This window comes from Polyodon spathula, chromosome 15 (genome assembly GCF_017654505.1).
Source record: "Polyodon spathula isolate WHYD16114869_AA chromosome 15, ASM1765450v1, whole genome shotgun sequence".
NCBI lineage: Eukaryota > Metazoa > Chordata > Actinopteri > Acipenseriformes > Polyodontidae > Polyodon > Polyodon spathula.
The window spans coordinates 18,560,947-18,582,660 of record NC_054548.1 but is presented as its reverse complement, the minus strand read 5'-3'; the positions used below and the strand labels follow the sequence as shown (position 1 = coordinate 18,582,660).

At 38.1% G+C, this 21,714-nt stretch overlaps 1 protein-coding gene across 5 annotated transcripts in view; it reads right to left on the bottom strand.

The window, feature by feature from the left end:
- Positions 1 to 21,714, bottom strand: part of LOC121327468 (propionyl-CoA carboxylase alpha chain, mitochondrial-like) — a 182,898-nt gene that overhangs the window by 91,367 nt on the left and 69,817 nt on the right. For all 5 annotated transcript variants that reach the window (XR_005951575.1, XM_041271533.1, XM_041271535.1 and 2 more), the window contains exons 17-18: positions 15,770 to 15,880; positions 14,961 to 15,063 (exon numbers count right to left, since the gene is read on the bottom strand). Coding sequence is in view for 4 of the 5 variants with exons in the window: in XM_041271533.1 (XP_041127467.1) it covers positions 14,961 to 15,063; positions 15,770 to 15,880 (214 nt within the window). In the remaining variant the exon portion in view is untranslated. The remainder of the gene's footprint in view (positions 1 to 14,960; positions 15,064 to 15,769; positions 15,881 to 21,714) is intronic.

Below are 21,714 nucleotides of genomic sequence, written 5' to 3'. Positions count from 1 at the left end.
AAAGCCGGCCTCCCATGGTTCATGAATAAGTCGAGGAAATGATCAGAAAAAAAATGGAGAGATGTTTAGACAGATGGTCCACTTAAAACGCCCGGGATAGAGCAAAAGTGATTTTAATGAAACTTTAGATTTTGCAAATAATTGATCTTTATTCTCTGAAATCCCAAGAAAGGTGAAAGAGTAAAATGTATGTGCTACAAGTGTCCGTCTCGCAGACATAAAAAAGTACTTATGCTTTAAGCGTTTAGATTAAATAAAACTGACATCATGAACACAAAGAGGTAAGGAATCAAATGGAGGAATTTGGCGCCAAAGAAAACAAATAGCAGGGGATTCTTTTTTTTTTCTCTTGGTTCTTAAAGAAGAAAAAAAGAATGCTTTGAGCGAGCAAGTTTTTTTTATTTTTTACGGTGCATTAATGATTCAAACAAATAACTTACAGTAACTATGGACTTTTTGGATGGATAATTGTAAACGTAACTTGCCTGAAACATACATTTAGAGAGATTATTTTTTAATTTAAGCTATTTAGCATACATTTTATGCCCAACTAGTTATTTTTTATCCAAAGTGGGTCAGGCGAGCCTGTGACACAGGACATAAATATACTGCACTCACAGACCTCGACGTCATTTTTCCTTCAAGCCTGCTGCAATGGGTACCAAAGCTGATTGATGCCAGGGCAATATTGTGTAATGACTGGAATGTTACAAGGCTAAGCCGCAAGGCTGCCTTGTGCGTTACTATATGGAAGCCCAGTAACAAGTAGCTACGGCTAAAATAACTGAGGGAGAAACACACATCTATGCCTGTGTTGTAAGGGTCCAGTTAAAGATTACAGTTAAAGATGTGATATCTACAAAAACATAATGCACATATTTCTCCACCATAAACATGTATATCCAATTCTAACTTGGCTGGAGTCAATGCCAATTTTGAAGCATGAGCAAAGACAATTCCAGAGAGAAATAAAACTTTAAGAGATGCTAGCAGTTGTAGTGCAGCTGGGGATTAACAAAAGCATAACAATCTCTCATCATGTGCATTGTTTCCACTGGATTTCTCAGGTATAGCTGAGCTGGATGCCTGGGCGAGAGGTACTTAAAGATGGATGTCTGCATTTCAGTGTAATTTTGTCAGGTATAGCTGACTAAGCAGCAGTGGTGCAGGAGTATAAAGGTCATAGTGTGGCTGTAAAAAATTTTGGGATTGTGGTATCGACTGGATATATGCAAAACAAGCAAAGATGGTCAAAATTAAACATACATTTGTGGCAGTCCTTAAACAGCTGTCAGTAGACTAAATAAATAAATAAATAAATAATAACTTTGTCGGGTTTGTTTTCAACACAGCCTTCACTTAAGGCTGCCACTGTTGAAAAAAGGTTTGTCTCTTTAGCACGAGCCTTTCGATGTCATACTTCCGTACAGCAAAGCTTGGCCCCGTTAGGTATGAGATACGAAACTGTACTGAGGTATACCTGGGGAAAGGCAGTGGAAACAAGACAATGGAGTGCTTTACAACTAGGGCTTCTGATTTTTGGTTTTAACAGACAAAAACTGATAAAACACACTCAATACAAAAAATGAAATTGGTGTATATCCAATAAACACCGGAAAAACACTAAATAGTTACTCAATTCATGTTGACTTGACCCCTTTCCCCCCTTCTGAGTGGCAGCAAATTCCAGCATTTCTATTGCAGGATTGAAACACACTTGCGAGATTTAAAATGAGATGTTCTTGCACGTGAGATTTAAAACTATATTACAATATGATAGGGAGTATTTACATGGTCGTGGAATTTAAACAGAGTTGCAAATTGTGGCGAAATTTAAATAAAATACCTAAACACACAAAAACCCCAAAAGAATATGTCTGTGAGCATAAGGATTTCATTGTGGAAAACAGCAAAGAAAAGAAGGTACAACTGAAGTGTGCATGTACTTTCAAGTTACTATACATATTGTGACAAAAAAATATAAAATAAAAAGTAGCTGAAAACAATAATTTCATACTGTACATAAAAAGCGAAAGCCCTGAAAAAAAACCATATATACATATCACAAAAAAAGAAAAACAGAAGCCCTACTTATAACAATACAAAGTTCCCACAATAAAAATGAAATAGAAATGTCAAGAAAACACACATTTCAGAAAATGGTCTAGATTTTTAAAATTGATATGACCCACTTTTGACCATCACTGCTGCAGCAAAAGCAGGCTGGCGATTAGGAGAAACACCTGTGCTCAGAGAGGGGATTACAGCCAGCCTTCCCACCTTCAAACAGCAGAAAGAAATGGATTTTCAATTAAGAGTAAATAAAATGCCTTATATTTCTCCCGTAAAACAGACATGTATTAAGTGTGCAAGACCATCACCCTCCGTAAACAAGGCAACTACTGCTGCCAATTCTTCAGCACTCTCCAGGAGCCACGATAATAACATCCCTCCTAGTTTACCTACTGGCTGGAAGGATGAGAGAGAAATGTACCTTTAAAACAGGAATGGCTTGGACTGCTAATGTTTTGTAATGGTGTGCAAGTTTGCAGCCCAAATTGTTTATCAATGTGAAATGCTTGTTATTAAAATATAAAATTATGTTCCTTTTCCAGGAGCTATGAATGTAAGCCAAGCACAGCCTCAATCTTAACCCCTTGGTAAACAGAATAGGTCTGTTAATATTTTATAAATCTATTTATGTTTTACCACAATATAGACTCAAAAGGTATGATTTTTTTTTTTCTGTGGTCCCAAGTCTTTTTTTTTATTCTTTCTAAAAAATTACATGTTGCAATCCTTAACTGGATCTGCATCACAGCACGGCCAGATCTCAAACTGAGACTCTCTATCTCGAAGGCTGTGTGGTCAGACAAACTCCGCCACATGTACAGAAATAATAACACCTTTACTCTAATGCCTTAGATTATACTGTGTTGTATTCGACTGTAAATAAATATTTTTTCTAGGACCAATGATTAGAATTCTTTGCAATGTTCAAGACTTTCTGGTTTAAGAAATGGCTGTGACGTACATGCACTTTGTATATACGCTGTGTGTAAGCTTTTGTATGTAGGCGAAGCAATATATACAGTGGCTCTCAAAAATATTCACCCCCCTTGGACTTTTCCACATTTTATTGCGTTACAACATGGAATCAAAATGGATTTAATTAGGAGTTTTTGCCACTGATCAACACAAAAAAGTCCATAATGTCAAAGTGAAAAATAAAATCTAAATTAATTACAAATATAAAACAGAAAATAACTGATTGCATAAGTATTCACCCCCTTTGCTGTGACACACCTAAATAAGCTCTGGTCCAACCAATTGTCTTTAGAAGTCGCATAATTAGTTGAATGGAGTCCACCTGTGTGCAATTAAGGTGTTTCACATGATTTCATATTAAATACACCTGTCTCTGGGAGGTCCCACAGTTGGTTAATACATTTCCTAACACAAACTACATCATGAAGACAAAGGAACATTCAAAGCAAATCCAGAATAAGGTTCTTCAAAAGCACCAGTCAGGGGTATAAGAACATTTCCAAGGCATTGCATATCCCCCAGAGCACAGTAAAGTCCATTATTAAGAAATGGACAGAATATGGCACAACTGTGAATCTCTCTAGAACAGGCCATCCTCAAAAACGGAGTATCCGGGCGAGATGGGCACTAGCCAGGGAGGCCACCAAGAAGCCTATGGCAACTAAAAGAGTTACAGTCTTCCATGGCTAAGCTGGGAGACACTGTGCATACGGCAACAATAGCCTGGTTGCTTCACAAAACTGGCCTTTATGGGAGACTGGCAAAAAGAAAGCCACTGTTGAAAAAAACTCACATAATCTCGGCTAGAGTTTGCCAGAAGGCATGTGGGAGACCCTGAGACCAAGTGGAAGAAGATTCTATGGTCTGATGAGACCAAAATAGAGCTTTTTGGCCTCAACGCTAAGCATTATGTTTGGCGTAAGCCTAACACCGCACATCATCCTCAGAACAACATCCCTACCGTGAAGCATGGTGGTGGCAGCATCATGCTATGGGAATGCTTCTCTGCGTCAGGGCCTGGAAAGCTCGTGAAGATAGAGGGCAAAATGGATGCAGGAAAGTATAGAGAAATCCTGGAGGAAAACCTGCAGAAGTCTGCAAGAGACCTGGGACTTGGGAGAAGATTAATCTTCCAGCAGGACAATGACCCCAAACATACAGCCAAAGCCACACTGGAGTGGCTTAAAAACAAAAAGGTCAATGTCCTTGAGTGGCCCAATCAAAGCCCGGACCTCAATCCAATTGAGAATATGTGGAAAGAGTTGAAAATTGCTGTTCACCAACGGTCCCCATCCAACTTGACGGAGCTTGAGCAATTTTGCAAAGAAGAATGGGCAAAAAAAATTAATTTAGAACAATTTGTAGATTTTATTTTTTATTTGCAAAGCTGGTAGAGACTTATCCAAATAGACTCATGGCTGTAATTGCTGCCAAAGGTGCCTCTACCAAATATTGACTCAAGGGGGTGAATACTTATGCAATCAATTATTTTCTGTTTTGTATTTGTAATTAATTTAGAACAATCTGTAGATTTTATTTTTCACTTTGACATTAGACTTTTTTTGTGTTGATCAGTGGCAAAAACTCCTAATTAAATACATTTTGATTCCATGTTGTAATACAATAAAATGTGGAAAAGTCCAAGGGGGGTGAATACTTTTGAGAGCCACTGTACATCTCACTCCCTGTCAGAATTATTTTGAACAGTGACTCTGTATTTACCTTTATATGTATTACTTCATAGCACAGCATATGTGAGCTCCAGCACTATACAGAGTGAAACAGTCATACCAAAGTCAGCTGGGCGATGTGATGTTTACCGGTTTACCTGCGGCAGGGTAATTGATCACTGGGAGAGAGATCAGTCAGTAAGGCAAATCACTGCACATCCCAATATCACAGTTCCTCTCTTTGAAAAGCTTTGCCTCACTGGCTGAGGCAGGGGCACTGCTGTTATTGCTAATTCTGTGCTTGCTTTGACAGCCTTTTCTTCAGTTGAGCATCTCACAATCAAGCTCCCCTCTCCCATGTCCCTCACTTTTGCCGTTATCTACCATCCACCAAAGAATAACTTGGCTTTTATTGCCGAGTTTTAGGAATTCCTCTCCCTCATCTGCACTTCTACTGACAAAATCCTACTCCTAGGTGACTTCAATATTCACACTGACTTGCCTTCTTCCCCCCTAGTGACCAACTTCTACATGCTCCTGGAATTCTTGGGCTCTCTCAATCTGTCAAAGTCCCTACTCACATCTGAGGACACACCCTGGATCTGCTCATCACCAGAGGTCTTAACCTATCCAATCTCTCTGTCTCAGATATCTCTCTCTCTCTGACCATTTCTTAATCACTGCTAACATCGATCTCCCTGCTCCTTCCTCCGCTACTGATACTGTTATTTCCTTCCATCCCAAGAATCTGCTGAATCCTCTGAAACTCTCGGAATGTGTTTCTTCATCCCCTCTAACTGGTACTCTCCCATCTTTGACTGACAATGCAGTGACCTTCTATAACACCACCCTTACCAGATCATCGACTCTTTTGCCCTGCTTATAACCAGAACAGTCAAGTAAGATTGCAACTGCCCATGGTACACCCTCGAACTTCGATTGCCTGAAACAGTCACAAGCTTGAGCGCAAATGGAGGTCGGCTGGACTAACGGTTCACAGAGAGATCTGGACCAACCATCTTGGTAGCTACAGGCGTGTGCTCGCTGCTGCTAGGATGAAGTACTCTGAAATCATAACTATGGGACAAAGTAAACCCAATGTTCTCCAAGACCATTGACCAAATCCTACATCCAGTCACTGATATATCCATCTCCGTTCATCCTCCTCTTTCTTTCAGAACAAAGTCTAGGCTCTCCTGCCACAAACCCAGTTTACTACTTGATCACCACGCCTCCGGCTGCCCCTCCTGCTCTCTCCTCCTTCTCTCCTCTCTCCATTACTGATGTCTTCGGCTTACTTTTGAAATCAACTGCTGACACGTGCCCCTTGGACCCCCGGCTGACTAATCTTGTCCGTCTCTGTGCTTCTGATCTTGCTCCTTGCATTATGCACACGCTCTATCTGTCCCTGGATTCAGGCTTGGTTCCTGCTGCCCTTAAGCTTGCCCAAGTTACACCAGTACTCAAAAAACCCTCCCTTTACCTGGCTGTCTTATCTAATTTCCGTCCTATCTCCAAACTCCGTTTTCTCTCCAAAAGCTTATGAAACATCAAGGATAACAATCTGCTTCAATCTCTGTAGTCTGTCTTCTGGCCGCATCACAGTATTGAAACTGCTCTGCTCTGGATTGTAAATTTTATCCTGCTTAATGCTGATCCTTCTGCTCTCTCTGTGCTTGTCCTCCTTGACCTAACAGCTGCTTTTGACACCAAAGATCATAGCATTATTTTTGACCACCTTCAGAATATGTTGGAATCTCTGGAACCTGTCACTCCTGGATGTCTTCTTACCTATCTGGACACATGTAGTCTGTTTTCTATGCTGGATGCAGTTGTGTCGCAAACCCAGTCACTTGTGATGTCCCTCAAGGGTCTGTTCTTGGGCCTCTTCTCGTCAACATCTACATGCTTCCCTTGGTCACCTAATCCATAAACATAGCCTCATGTTACACTCCTATGCTGATGACAACCAGCTCTACTTAAAATTCGACCCTGGAAGCCCCTCTACCATGGTCCAGTTCTCGGCTTGCATTCAAGGCATCGAGGCATGGATGTCAGCTAATTTTCTTAGCTCAACAAGTAAATCTGAACTCCTTCTAGTAGGATCTAAATCTCAACTTAACAATCTCAATATAGCTGCCCTGAACCTCGGAAACTGTCTGCTGCTGCCTTCTCCCACTGTACGAAGCTTTGGTGTACTTCTGGCCTGCAACCTCTCCTTTGATCTCCTCTGTGGTCAAATCTTCCTTCTACCACCTTCGAAACATCTCCAAGTCCATCCCTACCTTTCCCTCCCGGATGCGGAGATACTGCAACTCTCTCTATTGTGGTCTTCTTGCATGCGGCTAGTTCAGAATGCCACTACCAGGATCCTTACCAGATGTAAAAAACCGTGAACACATCACCCTCTGCCTTACCCAGCTGCACTGGCTACCTGCAAAGTTCAGGAAAACTTTCCAAATTCTCCGGCTCACCTGGTACTATGGTCTGCTTGTTATCCCCAAGCAAAAGTGCACCACACTTGGAGAACGCTCGTTTAGCTGCATGGCTCTGACTCTCGAACTCTCTCGCAGCTTTGGTGCGTGATGCTCCCACCATCGCTCACTTTAAATCAACTCTCAAGACCCAATTGTTCTCTCGTGCTTTCCATGCTCTTAAGCCTGGTATCTGTTACTATCTGTTGTGTCTTTGCTACTTCTGATTTTTCACTATCTTATTCTCATGATTCTACATGCCACACATTCCCACTGTTTTAGAATTTTCACATCCTAGCTTTGTATTTAATGTACTATGCATTGTTTTTCACTGTAATATGCGTTGTTGTTCACTGTATCTTCTAAAGCGCTTTGTGAAGGTGGTCCACTATAAAAGGTGCTACATAAAACAGATTGATTGATTGGGATTGTGCACAAATTATCAAGTCATTTAGAGTGGAATCTGTTACAGTGGACAATTGCTGTCTTGGGCTACATTCATACTTAGTCTGTTTCAAACTGGTCTGGTTAATTTAGTTTGAAACAATGTATCAATATGCTTGCTGTTCACACTTATCTGTGAGTAAAGGGGCAGAGTTTGTTTGCATGCGAGCTAAAGTTTTGTTTGGTTTGTTTTTGGTCCCTTTCAATTTTTTTCAGAAATGTGTTTGTTTGTGTTCACAATGCAGTTTGCAAGTGCACTCTGCTCGTTTATATGGTGTGTGAACCGGATGTTTACAATATCCTGCAAGGCATACTGAAAGATGGCAGCTATTGATGTATTGTTCTGGTTTTTAACATAGCACGTTTTAGAGTATTACATACTGCTGTGGAAGAAAGCACTCAGGGAGCACTTCCTTAATTTAATAAATATATTTCTTGAATGCATACAGTAGGCGAATGCTGTTTACGCAATTCTGCACGGTTCTCCTAATGTCAGCACTAAACAAAGTAATTTGAGAAAATATATTGTACTATTGTTGTGAGTTTTGTCCAGTTCGGCAAGATTTTGGTGTCTGACCACATTTTCTACTAGAGCTTCAGTTTCGCGCATTGTCCATGTAGTTAAGGATTACCAGATTTCCACAGTGAAAAATAGGAAGTTTTTTTTTCTTTAATTTACTGACACTGTAGCAACTCTGAAGCAAAAAAACCCATAAAAAAAACGCAATAGTTTAAAAATTAATTAGGCAAATTTATTGCAGATGATAACAACTCATCATTTTCTTTCTATTGTCATTTATTCAAAACATGTTAAATGTACAAAAAAGCAGATTTAAAAATTAGATCAGCTATTACCATTTAAACATATGGTATACATATAATCAGAATGATTAAACACATAATCCATAAGATTGTTTAATTTCATTTTTGAATGGTGCAAACACACAACCTAATATGTTACTCTACTATTAACTTGCTGAACACACTGATAGTTTTAAAAAAAATACAATAAAAATAATAATAGCAAAACTGGGACAATTAACAATTTTACTGTTTTCGACCGGAACAGAAAATTACGACTGAAAACTGTAACAATCTCAATTTTCCAAGGATGTCTGGTAACCCTAGTGCAGTTCCCAGAGACATTGTTTGTTTACTTCCGAGTCAAGTTACCTTCTACAGTTTGTTTCCCATGTGCAGAAGGACAAAATCCAGCTGTTGTTCACACTGAAGTTTAGCAAGCGAACCAGACTCATGCGTTTGCCAAACGGACCGACACCACCTCTTAGGCGGACTCGGTACAGTTTGTTTCCCAAGCGGACTTTGGGGCCTGTCCCACCTAGTTCATTTGGAGAGGATCATTCACACTAGAATTCAGTTAACACCTATGTTTGGTTCATTTGTGTAGGTGTGAAACGTCAAAAATCTTAGTTTCGCATCTTGGTGCACACCAAAGAGGATTAGGGTTCACCTGAAAGGGTGGTCTTGGCTCGAATGAGGGGGAACTGTAATGTGTTTCCCCCTCAAAGCCAGCCAGTGTTAAAGCAATCGCGTCAGAATTCACTATGCAACAGAAACTGAACCAACTGGTGGCGATGTAATGCATAACCCACTGTACATATTACAATCTATAATTATTATTATTTTTACGTTACTGTAGCAGACTGGCTGAGTCGTGACGTCAGAACCAGGACATGATCAACACAGGCAGGATGGGTGAAATGGTAAACGTGCTTGCTTGCACCGGTTTATTGCAATAAAAAGGTTGAACAAAACAGAAGACACTGACTGGACAAACAAAACAAGCGCGTTGGCCAAAGTAAATAGATAGGCAAACAAATAAAGTGGACGAACCAAACAAGTCCTCTCGCACAAGTAGCATTTCTTTATATTTTAAATTAATTCTCCTCTCTCTCTTACCTGTTCTCCACTTACCAAACATACAACCCCTAATGAGTGAAAACGTGCCCCTTTTATGTAGCTGTACCGAGACTCGATTGCTAATCAATCATTCAACTGGAATCTCGGTACATCTGCACATGAATTAATTTGTGCCCTTCCTGTGCTTCCATACAAATGCCCTTTTAATTTGCATGTGAAGTGATTTGTGCCATCCTCGTGTCTAACTACAAATTGCACTTTATATCACCTGTGCTGATAACCCACATTATAATCCATGCACTTTATACATGAACACCAACACTTACACAATACATACAACATAAAACACTAATAAACACTAATAGCTCTACAGACAGTCCCAATTACATGCACTAAATTAAGGATGCCTGCTTCTCAAAATTTCTTCCATTTGCCTACTGCAAATGGCTGACGACAGACATTAACAAATCCTGTCAACTTACGATGCAGAAAAAAAAAAAAAGGTAGTTGTCTATTTGTGGACAGGTAACAACCAACAGAAGCAAGTAGGTATGGATAAGGCACAGGCATTCTACTCCCTACTTGCAAACACTTTTGCTACGGTGTGGGCAAGCTTGGAGTTCGGAGAGCATCTCCTGCAGCAACTGTGGGAGCATTGTTCAAATCTGAACCGACGTGATCCATACATTAACAGAAATAAATAAATAAATAAATAAATTGCAGTCATTCTGGATTTTTTCCCCCTACCAGATACTTCATTATTGAATTGTTATTGTTAGCAGATACTTCATTATTGAATTGCTATTGTTATCTTAATACTGCTTTCTTACATAAGCCATTCCTACAATTATTTAATATTATGAAACACCACTGCCTTCAACATCCCAATGCAGTTGTTTAAGATGCAACCTCCTATCTTGATTTTTAAAAGAGTGGAATTAAATACAGGGACACAGACTGCTCTTTTTTATCCTTTTGAACAGTAAAAGTAAAAAAAAAAAAAAAAAAAAAAAAAAAATCTGACTAGTTGTATGATCAGAAATTAAAATGTTTCATATCGAACAATCCAAAATGAAAAGAGGAAGGTTAAGGGACAGCAGAGAAAAAACAATTCTCCAATGCCAGTGGTGAATGGGAGAGGGGTATGAATAGGATTTACCAGTGGGGTGCAGCAGCTGCCAACTATCCTACAGCAAAAGCATTACAATAATACTGATGAAGTGTGCAATTGCTTTTAGAATCATTGCAGGGGAACACAGACACTGCCATACATTAATGAGTCTACTGCAGGTTCTCCGAGTCTTTGAAATAATACAATAATAATAATTATAAGAAGAGAGGGGAAAAAAGCAGCATGGGTTTTATAAAGAAAAAAATAAATAGGTTTTTACTTGATTATTTATTTTATTTTGTTACCCAGTCTGGATATCAAAAACGTGAATAATCTAACCCACATTATCGGTTCTAATTGCATGTTAAACTGCTTGGTCCTTGCAGCTATGGCACAGATGTTTCATGGATAAAACTGCTTGAATGTGCACTAATGCTTCCCTTAACGATAAATGATCTGCTGTGCATGTTTAGTTAATGCAACCAACCCTCGGCGCAGTCAGTGCAAACCCTTCATTATGAGCATGAGCGGTACAAGCTGTATTTAATTTACATTTTTCTTCCTTGCCGATAAAACCAGACAAGGAACACAGAGACTATGACACCAAGGCATCTCTAAAGCACAAAAGGTCAGGTTTTAAACTGTCAAAAGCAAAGTACTTATTAGAATAAATCTGAAACCTCACGAAAGGTTATTGTAGGGTACAGACTCCAGCTGAACTGCAGCAGTTTCTACAGTAAAGAGCACTTCATATTATAGATCAGCATTCAAGAATATTTTCTGAGACACCAAGTCCATCTGTCAGTGCCGTTTGTTTTCAAACGACAATGAAGCCAGATTTACAGAGTCTTTCATTTTTCTTTTTGAGGTTCTTTACAATAAAGTAAGGGTTTCTTTCTGGTTTGTAACACTTCTTATCTTCAGAACCTAGTGTGTAGAAGCCAGATCCCTTCCTTCTTATGCCAAAATTCAGGACTATCCTTAGCTGTACTTCTTTTTATATAAATGTGAGCTTTATTTAAAAAAAAAAAAAAGAAACAAAAAATAATAATTGGGATTAGTTATATAGAAGTTTCTATATTATTATTATAAATCCTAGTTTATATACATCTTTCGTAAATAAATAAGTAGAAAAACAAATAAATAAATAAATAAAATAGGTTGTTCATGTTGATAAGTTATTTTGCCTGTACTTTTTTACATAAATCTACGGCTGGAACTGACACACATACTGAAAAGATGAAAGCTTTGCAACCCATATAGAAAGTAGGAAAATATTCTTTGCTGCCAACACAAGTACCCCATAGAAAGTGCTGAAGGCAATGGGACTTCAACTCGTAAACATAACATTAGTGGACCCGTGAGATAACATAATGTAGCCACACCTGAAGAGTCTCTAAATCCCTCTAATCCACCAGTAAAAACAAATCTAAAGCCAAGCTGCACCTCACCACCTAGGCTGAAAAAAACACTTTATCTGTTTTCAGTGACGCACAGTAACTGAGAGTGTATTATTTTAATGTGTTCGAATTAAAGTTACAATTATAGTGCTGTAGTAGAGAAAGAAAGACCTCATCAATTGGACATCTGGCACACCACAGTTAAATGGGCTTGGGTAGCACCAGCTACACAAGTGTGTCATTGAATAAATAGGGAAAGTTAAACAAAATCAGGGCTAAGGTTTAACAATGAAACAATCATCAATCCTCCCTAGCAGTTTCCTGCAGGAAATATGTGTCCCCCATTATCTATATATCACAGTTAAATACTCACACTCGTGAATGACCCTGGTGGCACAGACAGTCTTTTAGATAATAAGCTTGAAAAACTGTCCTGATTTCCCAAGGAAATCTTTGACAGATAGCTATCAGGTTAACAGAGGAAACACAGGGAACACAGAGAATAGATTCAGCTTTTTAAAAAATATATTATTTTTAGTTCTCTCTCTCTCTCTCTCTCTCTCTCTCTCTCTCTCTCATAAAACAAAACCTGCTTGTGCTATGGCACTGAATGGTGGGGTATTTAACACCTGCTCAGATAACAGTTTACTGAATATCTTGGTATCCCAGAATGAATAACAGCCCGATCTTAAAATATACTGAAATGATTCTAAAGAGCAAGCCTCCTCACATGTGCATACATACCGTAACTCATGATGCACTTGGTGGGTTTGGAAAATGAGACAATAAGCATACCAGTATTACAGACAGAGCAGCAAATGAAGTGGAACTACAGCAAGAAGTGACCGGTGGTCTTCTCACATATTACGCAATGACAGAAATTGGTTTCAGTTGCTGGACTACAGGGACATCAGCGAGTGACAGCAGAACAGGAAAATCAATACTGGACACTGCAGTTCTTTTCTGGCGAACTCTGTAAAACTTGTATTAAATGAGCTATAATACACTGTATAACAGGGAATTTTGGCTGGTATTAAAATTCAGCAGATTTGCTACCTTGGCACGTGTGAAAACTTTAACAATAAAACCAAAATAAAAATGGTTTAAATTTAAAACTAGTTAATAGACTAGCAAGCACTGGCAAAATCAATTTTTATACAGTGCAGAACTAATTTATTTTAACATATTGTTTAGGGACGTTGCAATACCTGCACGGTGGGTGTCTTAATAGTGGTATCGACAACAAATTGACAACAACAATCCAAAGCCAATTTGCTTTTGTTATAGACTTTCTAACAAGTCTTGAATAAACTATTTTGGCTGTTACAGTACTTAATTAACCCCTTGCATAAAAAATAACACAAAAGTGCATAACATAAAATAGAACAGTCGTACAGGTACCACAGTAGCAGGTGCAGCTTACACTGCCTTGGATTTCCTGATCGCATCATAAATTCCAGATTTTCTAAATCCACTGATGTAAATGTCCGGTCTGCATTTAATTTTTTTTCAAGCAAATTGGCTTCATCACACTGCCATTCTCATATTCACTTTGACATCCGAGCTTCTTTAACCTGTGCTGTCGGAGGCCGGGACCACTCACTGTATGCCACACTCTGATTGGTGGAAGAATTATTGGCGATCCAATCAAAACCGCCAACAAAGCTATAATAAATTCCCAGCCAAGATTTCCTGTTATACGGTACATTGGATTGTATTGCACTGTACTATATCAGTTGAAGCAGTGAACCTATTGTTCATTAAAACATTTTTGTTATTCTGCCTTGCTGAGACTACAAAAACAAAATAAAATGATGCAGAGTTTTAATGCAATAAAAACATGACACAAACACCTGAAAAACACAGAACACAATCACTTGAATAAAGAACCCAGGCAGAATAACATGTTTTCTTCAGTCGCAAAGAGATTTTCTCTGATGTAACTTATTGAAGGTTTCCCTCATGGACGAATCAGTACATTAATGAATCCCCTTGGAGTTATTAAATACTTCAAGAAGCAAGATGTTTAAATGAGTTATCCAGGGTTAAAGGCATAATTAATTGAATTTGCAAAGTCTCCTCCAGGAACTGTCACATTGGCCAATAGTAAGATTAGCCTAGTGTACTGTCCGTACTACTTCACAGACGTAAGTTCAGTGTGCTTTCTCGGCCTATCAAAGCACCAACCGTCAAGACCAGAAAAGCAAGGTCCCACTTGTTTAATTCCTCTGTGCCCTGCTCGAGACCCAACCCAAGGCATTGTGACACAAAATCAATTTGATCTGGGGGTTTCTGCTATGGAAGGGTCAAAACTGGGGAAAGTTACATACAGCCAGCTCTGTCTATTAGCTACAGTATTGTTCATCAAAATCAGTATCAATAAATGATATGTTTATGTCTACTGCATTATGAACTCCATGACGATAGTAAGTAATTCATCGATTAAAATGGCTTTATATCAGCAACACTCCTTATCACATGATGCTGGTGATGAGACATATATTTATAATTAATTGGATCTTTTAGACTGTCTTTATACTATTTTCTGCTGTTTTTGTTTGAAAGTGAATCACGAGCAGTTACAAGAAAACGGATCATTCAAATTTAAAATAACTCCCAGCTCACTGAGATGTGCACTGACAAGATAGGGGTGTCTCCCCATGTCACAGACCAGAGCAGGACAGGGGATTTAGGTGGGTCTTATTCTGCCAGAGTGTCTAATAGACACATTTAAATGGATTTTTAAAAAATGTTTATAGGTTGCTGCCATGCGCCTCGCAAGGCTCGTCCTCCTGCCAGCGGTACGAATGGCATGGAAAAGCAAATCCGCAACAGGGGCCTTCCTGCGACTTTAAAATATAAAGTAAAATCAGACCTGCCAAAGTCAGCTAATTTGTAAAGTGTTCAACTGAAAACAGCTCAGCCCACTCACCTCAAGTTTCCTACGAACTTCTGGGATCTCAGTTGTTCTGCTACAAACACACAGGCAGCCGTTGCCAACAATTCTCTCCTCTCTGCATCTGTTAGCTGATGGCCTATTATGGAAAATAATTATTATTATTTTTTTTTTATTAAACAATTTAAATGTGCTAAAAGCCACAGTATTCTGAACAAGTTGATATTTTCAACACAAGCTCTAATTATAATGAGACTTTAACTTTTGGAGGTTGATCAATATATTTACATTATCACACATTGTTAGTGCTTCATTTCCATAGCAACTGCTAACTGCCCCGCCTGTGATTTACCAAACTCAAGCCGTGTCTTTCATATTGCACTTGAGGAGAGAGGGACATCTACACTAAATGGAAAGGAAAAGGGGGGGGGGGGGGTTTCAGTAAAAATTAAAATTACAGAGAGTTTGAAACCCCTGTGCTGGTATTACAGGCATTCTGGAAGTCATTCACATTTTGTTTTAGTAATTTCTCAACCCTGGTCCAATGATTATGCTTCTTTTTTTTTTATATAATATAGAGTTAAAACCCAACTTTAAAACTGACAGTAACGGAAAAACAAACCACTCCCCTGCAGCCTGAATGTTATGATCCTCTACCCCACTCATATTATTTCCATACACCACTCCGCATCACTTCTGAATTTCCATTTGGAATCTGTGTGGCCGAGAGATGGAACAATGTAATAAAAATGACCTGCTCTTTCAACACCAGGAGATGTTAAACTTGAAGCTCTGCTCCAAAACATCTAACAAATTGTTATTGTTGAACAGATTTGATGACTCACCTTTAAAGCCATCAGGATAGACTTCGGTGAGGAATTTGGTACTGATATCTCCTTTGACAAACAGGGGATGAACGATGATCTCTCTCAGAAGAGGGATGTTGTGTGTCACTCCTAAAAAGGATCCCAGACAGAGTTGTCTATTTTTTTTACCACAAAAAAATGACTACATTTTAGTCCCACATATACAGGCAAACAGAAAGATGACAGCAAGACTTCAAAAAATACTTCAAATTATGGTTCTGTGATAGCACTGTGTAACAAAAAAAAAAAAAAATTGTTCCTGGGTAGTAAGTGTTATTTCCTAATTGCTTATGCCTCAAAAGTATAGAAAATGGCTATTATTCCCCACAAACTTTGCTTTTGTGAAAAAGATTTAGAAGGGAGTCGTTTTTTGAGATTTACAATTATACTGTAAATACAGTATAATTGTAAATCTCAAAAAACTACTAACTTCTAAATCATTTGTAGTCATCTTTGTATTACTTTAGTATAAATACATGTTAATTTAGATTCATATGTTGTTTTTTTCTGACTTTATGTGAACGAAAAGACACACATTTGCCCATTTTCCCATTGGAAATAGTGATATTTTGAAGTATCACTGTCCTGGTCACAAAAGCAAAGTTTGTGGGGAATAATAACCATTTTCTATACTTTTGAGGCATAAGCAATTAGGAAATAACACTTACTACCCAGGAACAAAAATTGTGTTACATAGTGTATAGTCAAAGTTACCAAGTACTGTATGTCTCTTCTGGAATACATGTGAATAACAATTCATTAAAATTAATGTGTTGTTTAAATTTAATACATTGAAACAGCACATTGATTTACTTAACAGGGTTCGACATTAACCATAGCCTGGTAGTTTGGACTGTAGTTATAAAGCACCACAGGCCCGATTAGGCCAGTAAAAATATTTAACTAGTATAATATATATATATAGTATAGTGCATAATGAATCCATGAAAATGGGTAAGTGAGCCATTTTTTTAAAACATAACAAATGTGTGCATGTTAAAATGGCTGAAATAACGTATATTGAAAGGCTTTGTTTAGCAAATTTTTTTTTTTTTCTTTTGAGGAGAGGTGGGCACTCTTCGGTTACTGTACACTGTTAGAAATATACTGAAAATAAAAAAGGTTCAGTGGAAAGTAAAATACAAAGAAGATCAGTTCAACAGCCTGGGTTCTAATCGGTGGAAAATTGTAACCAAGGGATTCTGAAGGAAAAGGTACAGTACAAACAGCTTATGAATTGTAATCAAAATCTATGTAAGGCTAACTTCTCAAAGCTGTCTACCTCAAGTTATTATGTGCACAAAAAATAAAATCTGGCACAAGTTGGTAACTTGTGCCAATTTGGAGCCCTAAGACTGATTATTATAGTTTTGCCTCATAATTGCTCGCAATCAGCAATGGGTCCAAATTTAAGGCAGGCTCCAACATTAAAATGCAGCTACTTTGTTAACTACCAGGCTTTTCTTGAGCTGCTTCATCAGAACATTCCCAGGGGTGCCCTGAGCGTTCTTTTAGTCTGAAGCAATGCAGGTACCTGTGCATTGTGGGCATTTTATACCTACTGGGTATTACTCGGACTACACTGGCAATGCCACCTGACACTTGCTTTGTGGTAGCAATGCATGTAGTTTTTTACTTTAGGGTGTGCATGGTTTCAGTGTCAAGACTGAATCATACAAGGCTAGCACACATCTCTTGTGAGCATAATGTTGCATCTGCTATAGTATATTCTGCTGTCCAAACAAATCAAAATAAATAATTAAACAGTAAAATGGGGGGCTTAAGTGTGCAACATGCTTCTGGGCAAGAGCAACAAGCAGTGTAAAACATCAGCTGCTTGACAGCCCTGAAGCACCCCTTTCTTTCTTTTCATTCCCTCGCTGCATTTTGTTTTTTCAGAATGTGAGTAATCTTCTTGTAACCTGAAGCAGTGCCCACTTCGAACATATTTTAAATGTGTTGTTTTTCCACAGCCCGCTGCTGCTGTAAATTTTCAGACACGCTGTGTGGCCGACACTGAAACCAGTCTTGACACATGGAATTAGATTCAGCCTGATTGAAATATGACATTTTTACCTCCTAGAGCTGTTCATGAGCCATGAGATCAGCACTGCATAACTAGTTCAATGAGGAGAATTTGACCACTTGATTAAAACAAGATCAGCCTCCCCACCACCTGGTGATAAGAACTCAGCTCAGGTCACCATAACTATCTGAGTTTGCCCTAACCTTATTACTAGCACTCAAAAGTCTTCTACCATTCCCTGAAAACTGTTATCAGATGACAACATGACATTTAGATTATTTTGGTATTATTGTTTTATTGGGAACAAAAAAAAACACAAACATAAAATAGAAATTGCAATGTTTTTAAAAAGAGAAAAACTGGATAGCTTCCTCCTTTTGCATCAAGAGTGCAATTAAAGTACAAACTAGATATTCCTGTGCATCCTTGACGTAAGACTGAATATAAAATATAACACATTATAGTGTGAAACCAGATAGGCGCATGTTTTTCTACACTACCACTGGATCCCTGGTGAGATGATGGCTGATGACAGATGCCAGGGATTTCGGTGTATCAATTGATTTCCCCAAAAGACCTTCTATCAGAAACTGCCAGGAGTATCCTAATTCACTCCAAACCAGACACTCCGCTACAACAAAGCCTGGTGAACGGCCACTGAGCTCAAAAAAAGGTGCTTCTTAAAAGAGAACATTAAAGATGACTAGCAGTGCATAAGTGGTCTGGACTTAACTTAAAAGATTAAGCTAAATTGAATCAGATATACAGGCTTTTTTTTTTTCCTAGTCATGTTAGTTATTTTAAAAGTAACCTTTTTTTTAAAAAATACATGCAAGTGCAGGAGTACAACTGCAATGTGTCACACCTTCCATGTTATATTGTACCAAGCTGAGAAAAAATAAAATTTAAGTAGAGGGCATTAACAAAAGAATAAAAGAATAAATAAATAAACAAACAAGCATGTTGTGTACTACAATGTCTTGTTTAGCAGTGAAGTTCTGGAGGAGGGGCAGAATGGGACTTATTTGTGTTACATAAAAGAAGACCTTCCCCTTTAGAATGTCGCTAGCCACTTACAACTATGGGGTCTACTTTCATTATCTAATCTGTGGTAGACCATAATACTGCCAACCCTTGAATTCAGAAACCTGCATACCTCAGTATTTCTGTAGAACGACAAAGAAAATAAATCAAAACACTGGGGAAATGCTAGTAGAATAAAGAAGGAGTTTAAAGGGTGGCAGTGTTTAGGTCTGCTGTTGTTTAGACTATAAACTAGGCCTTAGTCTTAGGACACAGGACCAAAAAGAAAAAAGGACTAACTCGATATAATACAGTGTGTTCTAAAAAGACAGTTCAGATATGTATACGAAGCTTTGACCGTTTGCCAGAATGTCTTTCAAAACATGGCTTATTCCAGGCAGCAATAAAAGCTAATTTTCAAAACACAAGAGATTCTGCATTAGAATGAAGGCCAGGTAATTACGAGTTCAGTGCTTATGAAGGGGGTGTGAGCGATTCCACACAAAAAAAAAAAAACAAGGACACTTTCTTTCATACAATAACATGAAAAACACCAACAGAAAACATGTTGATGCAAGTCTCTGTAATTCTTACAGACATTTAGACCCCTTAAAAAAAGCTTATGGAAAAAAAAAAAAAAAAAGTAGAATTGTCCAATATGTGATTTAAAAATGACCTCTGTCAAAGTTCATAAGGTCTCCATCTGCGTGTGAATAACAGCCAGACTAAGGAATGATGACCCTCCAACAGCTTGCTCCCGACTACCTGCTGCTTGCAAAACACTGGCCAGACATTAAGCCCCACATAAAGGATCAAACAGGGCCAGAAAATACTGCTTATTTTATACAAAATGAGAAGCTTAAAAAAAAAAAAAAAAATTACTGCTCAAGTATATTAGCAACAACCATGATCACCAAGGGAAAATAAATGTTCTACATTAGACCCAAATAACGCTTGAATTATTGCCCACACTCTCTTGTAATCTATACCTCTGCTGGTTTGTGGGGGCTACAAATACAAGACTATTTGAAACATAATCGTTTTTCACAATTTCCAATTAAGAAACACCTACTTTGTTATTCTCACACACGATAACATGTTATTATAAACATTATGAAAATACCAACAGTACACAAATATTTATTAACTACTTTCAAATATTTAATATGTTTTCTTGTAATACTCAGTTTTGTTGGACTAAGATTTTTCAAAAGGAGCCAGAAGAGTGAGAAACACATACTGGCATTCACACTGAATTAATTGCAGTGGGACCAACAAATTCACTTTTAATCTGTGTTTGTTCAACAAAAGCCACCAAGATGCATTCCTTGCTACACTAGTTGCCTGAAGGTCTGTAATGCGAATGTCTGTTCTGCTGCCAAAGCACATCCTTGCGAATGAGACCCTCTATTCAGATCAGTCGATCCATTATAATAAAGGAAAGAAACAAACAAAAACCACTTGATTACACTTGAGACTCCGTTACAAACAAATCCAAACAGATAGGTACACAAAAGCGTTCAATCCTGGCACCTGCTTGCATTTCTGTCTGCTACGCCTGGAATAAAGAGAATTTAGTGATGACCCCCTATTGCACGAAAAGTGCTAGTGGGGGGCATATTGTGGTTGTTTTGGCTGTACTCTGTGTGAGTGGGTAGTGTTGGCAGAGAGACGCGCTTGCGTAGAGCAGGGTTTCTCAGTTGCAACCAGACTCATCTGTGGTTAAGGAGGACTGCAGAAGAGGCACATACATCACACGGTGCTTCATACATGTTTTGGGAATTCTTGAGAGTTTGAAAATTCTAATCCTGAAACAAAGGCAATTAGAAATCAGGTACAGTGACAAGCTGCAATTTCACAGTCTTAGTGGAGGAGACTTTCACACCGTTTACTAGTTCTTTCAATCAAGGTGCACCGAATTACGCTCACTTGATAGCACAAAACCTCAATCAGCAGTGCTAGCAAAAACAATGGCACTGAGGTATAGAACTTCAAACTCATGCCTAACCCCACAGCGCTGCATAGCCATTGAGCGCATCATTGACTATTTATGACTCCTCTCTGGGTATAGCATGCTGAATGGCTTAAACTGAATGCTATCCTCTTTATCTGCCCTCATTAAACACTGTTCTGGTGTAATAGCACAGACGATATAGGTGCTCTAAAAGCTTAAAACTGATCAGCTGTGCACAAGGGCTTCGGTATGCTTGCAATGTCTCCAATAGTAGCCTTAAGGGACAGTTGATTTTATTTGTGTTTGTTTATTATTACAGCGTTATTTACATGAAGAGATTCATTTTCTATTGCAATTTTTTTTTTTTTTGTGCTCACACAATTAGAAGTAAAAACATTAAGGATGACATCCGACACTCTCAAAATAAATGTAAATAAGAGGATCACTTCTCCAATATTAGAGATTATGTTTTTCAAATGAGGGATTTAAACTAATCTCTTTTCTTTTAAGTACAAGGTACTTTTCCCAAACCATACAGTAGCCTCCATCCCTAAAAGATACATTTCATATCCTTGTAATTACTATGCTACCATAGTAATCAAATTCTTTAAAAGACAAACTAACAAAAAATACAAATGACATTGCATTATTTAAAAAAAAAAAAAAAATATATATATATATATATATATATATATATATATATATATATATATATATATATATATACACACACAGTACTGTGCAAAAGTTTTAGGCAGGTGTGAAAAAATGCTGTAAAGTAAGAATGCTTTCAAAAATAGACATGTTAATAGATTATATTTATCAATTAACTAAATGCAAAGTGAGTGAACAGAAGAAAAATCTAAATCAAATCCATATTTGGTGTGACCACCCTTTGCCTTCAAAACAGCATCAATTCTT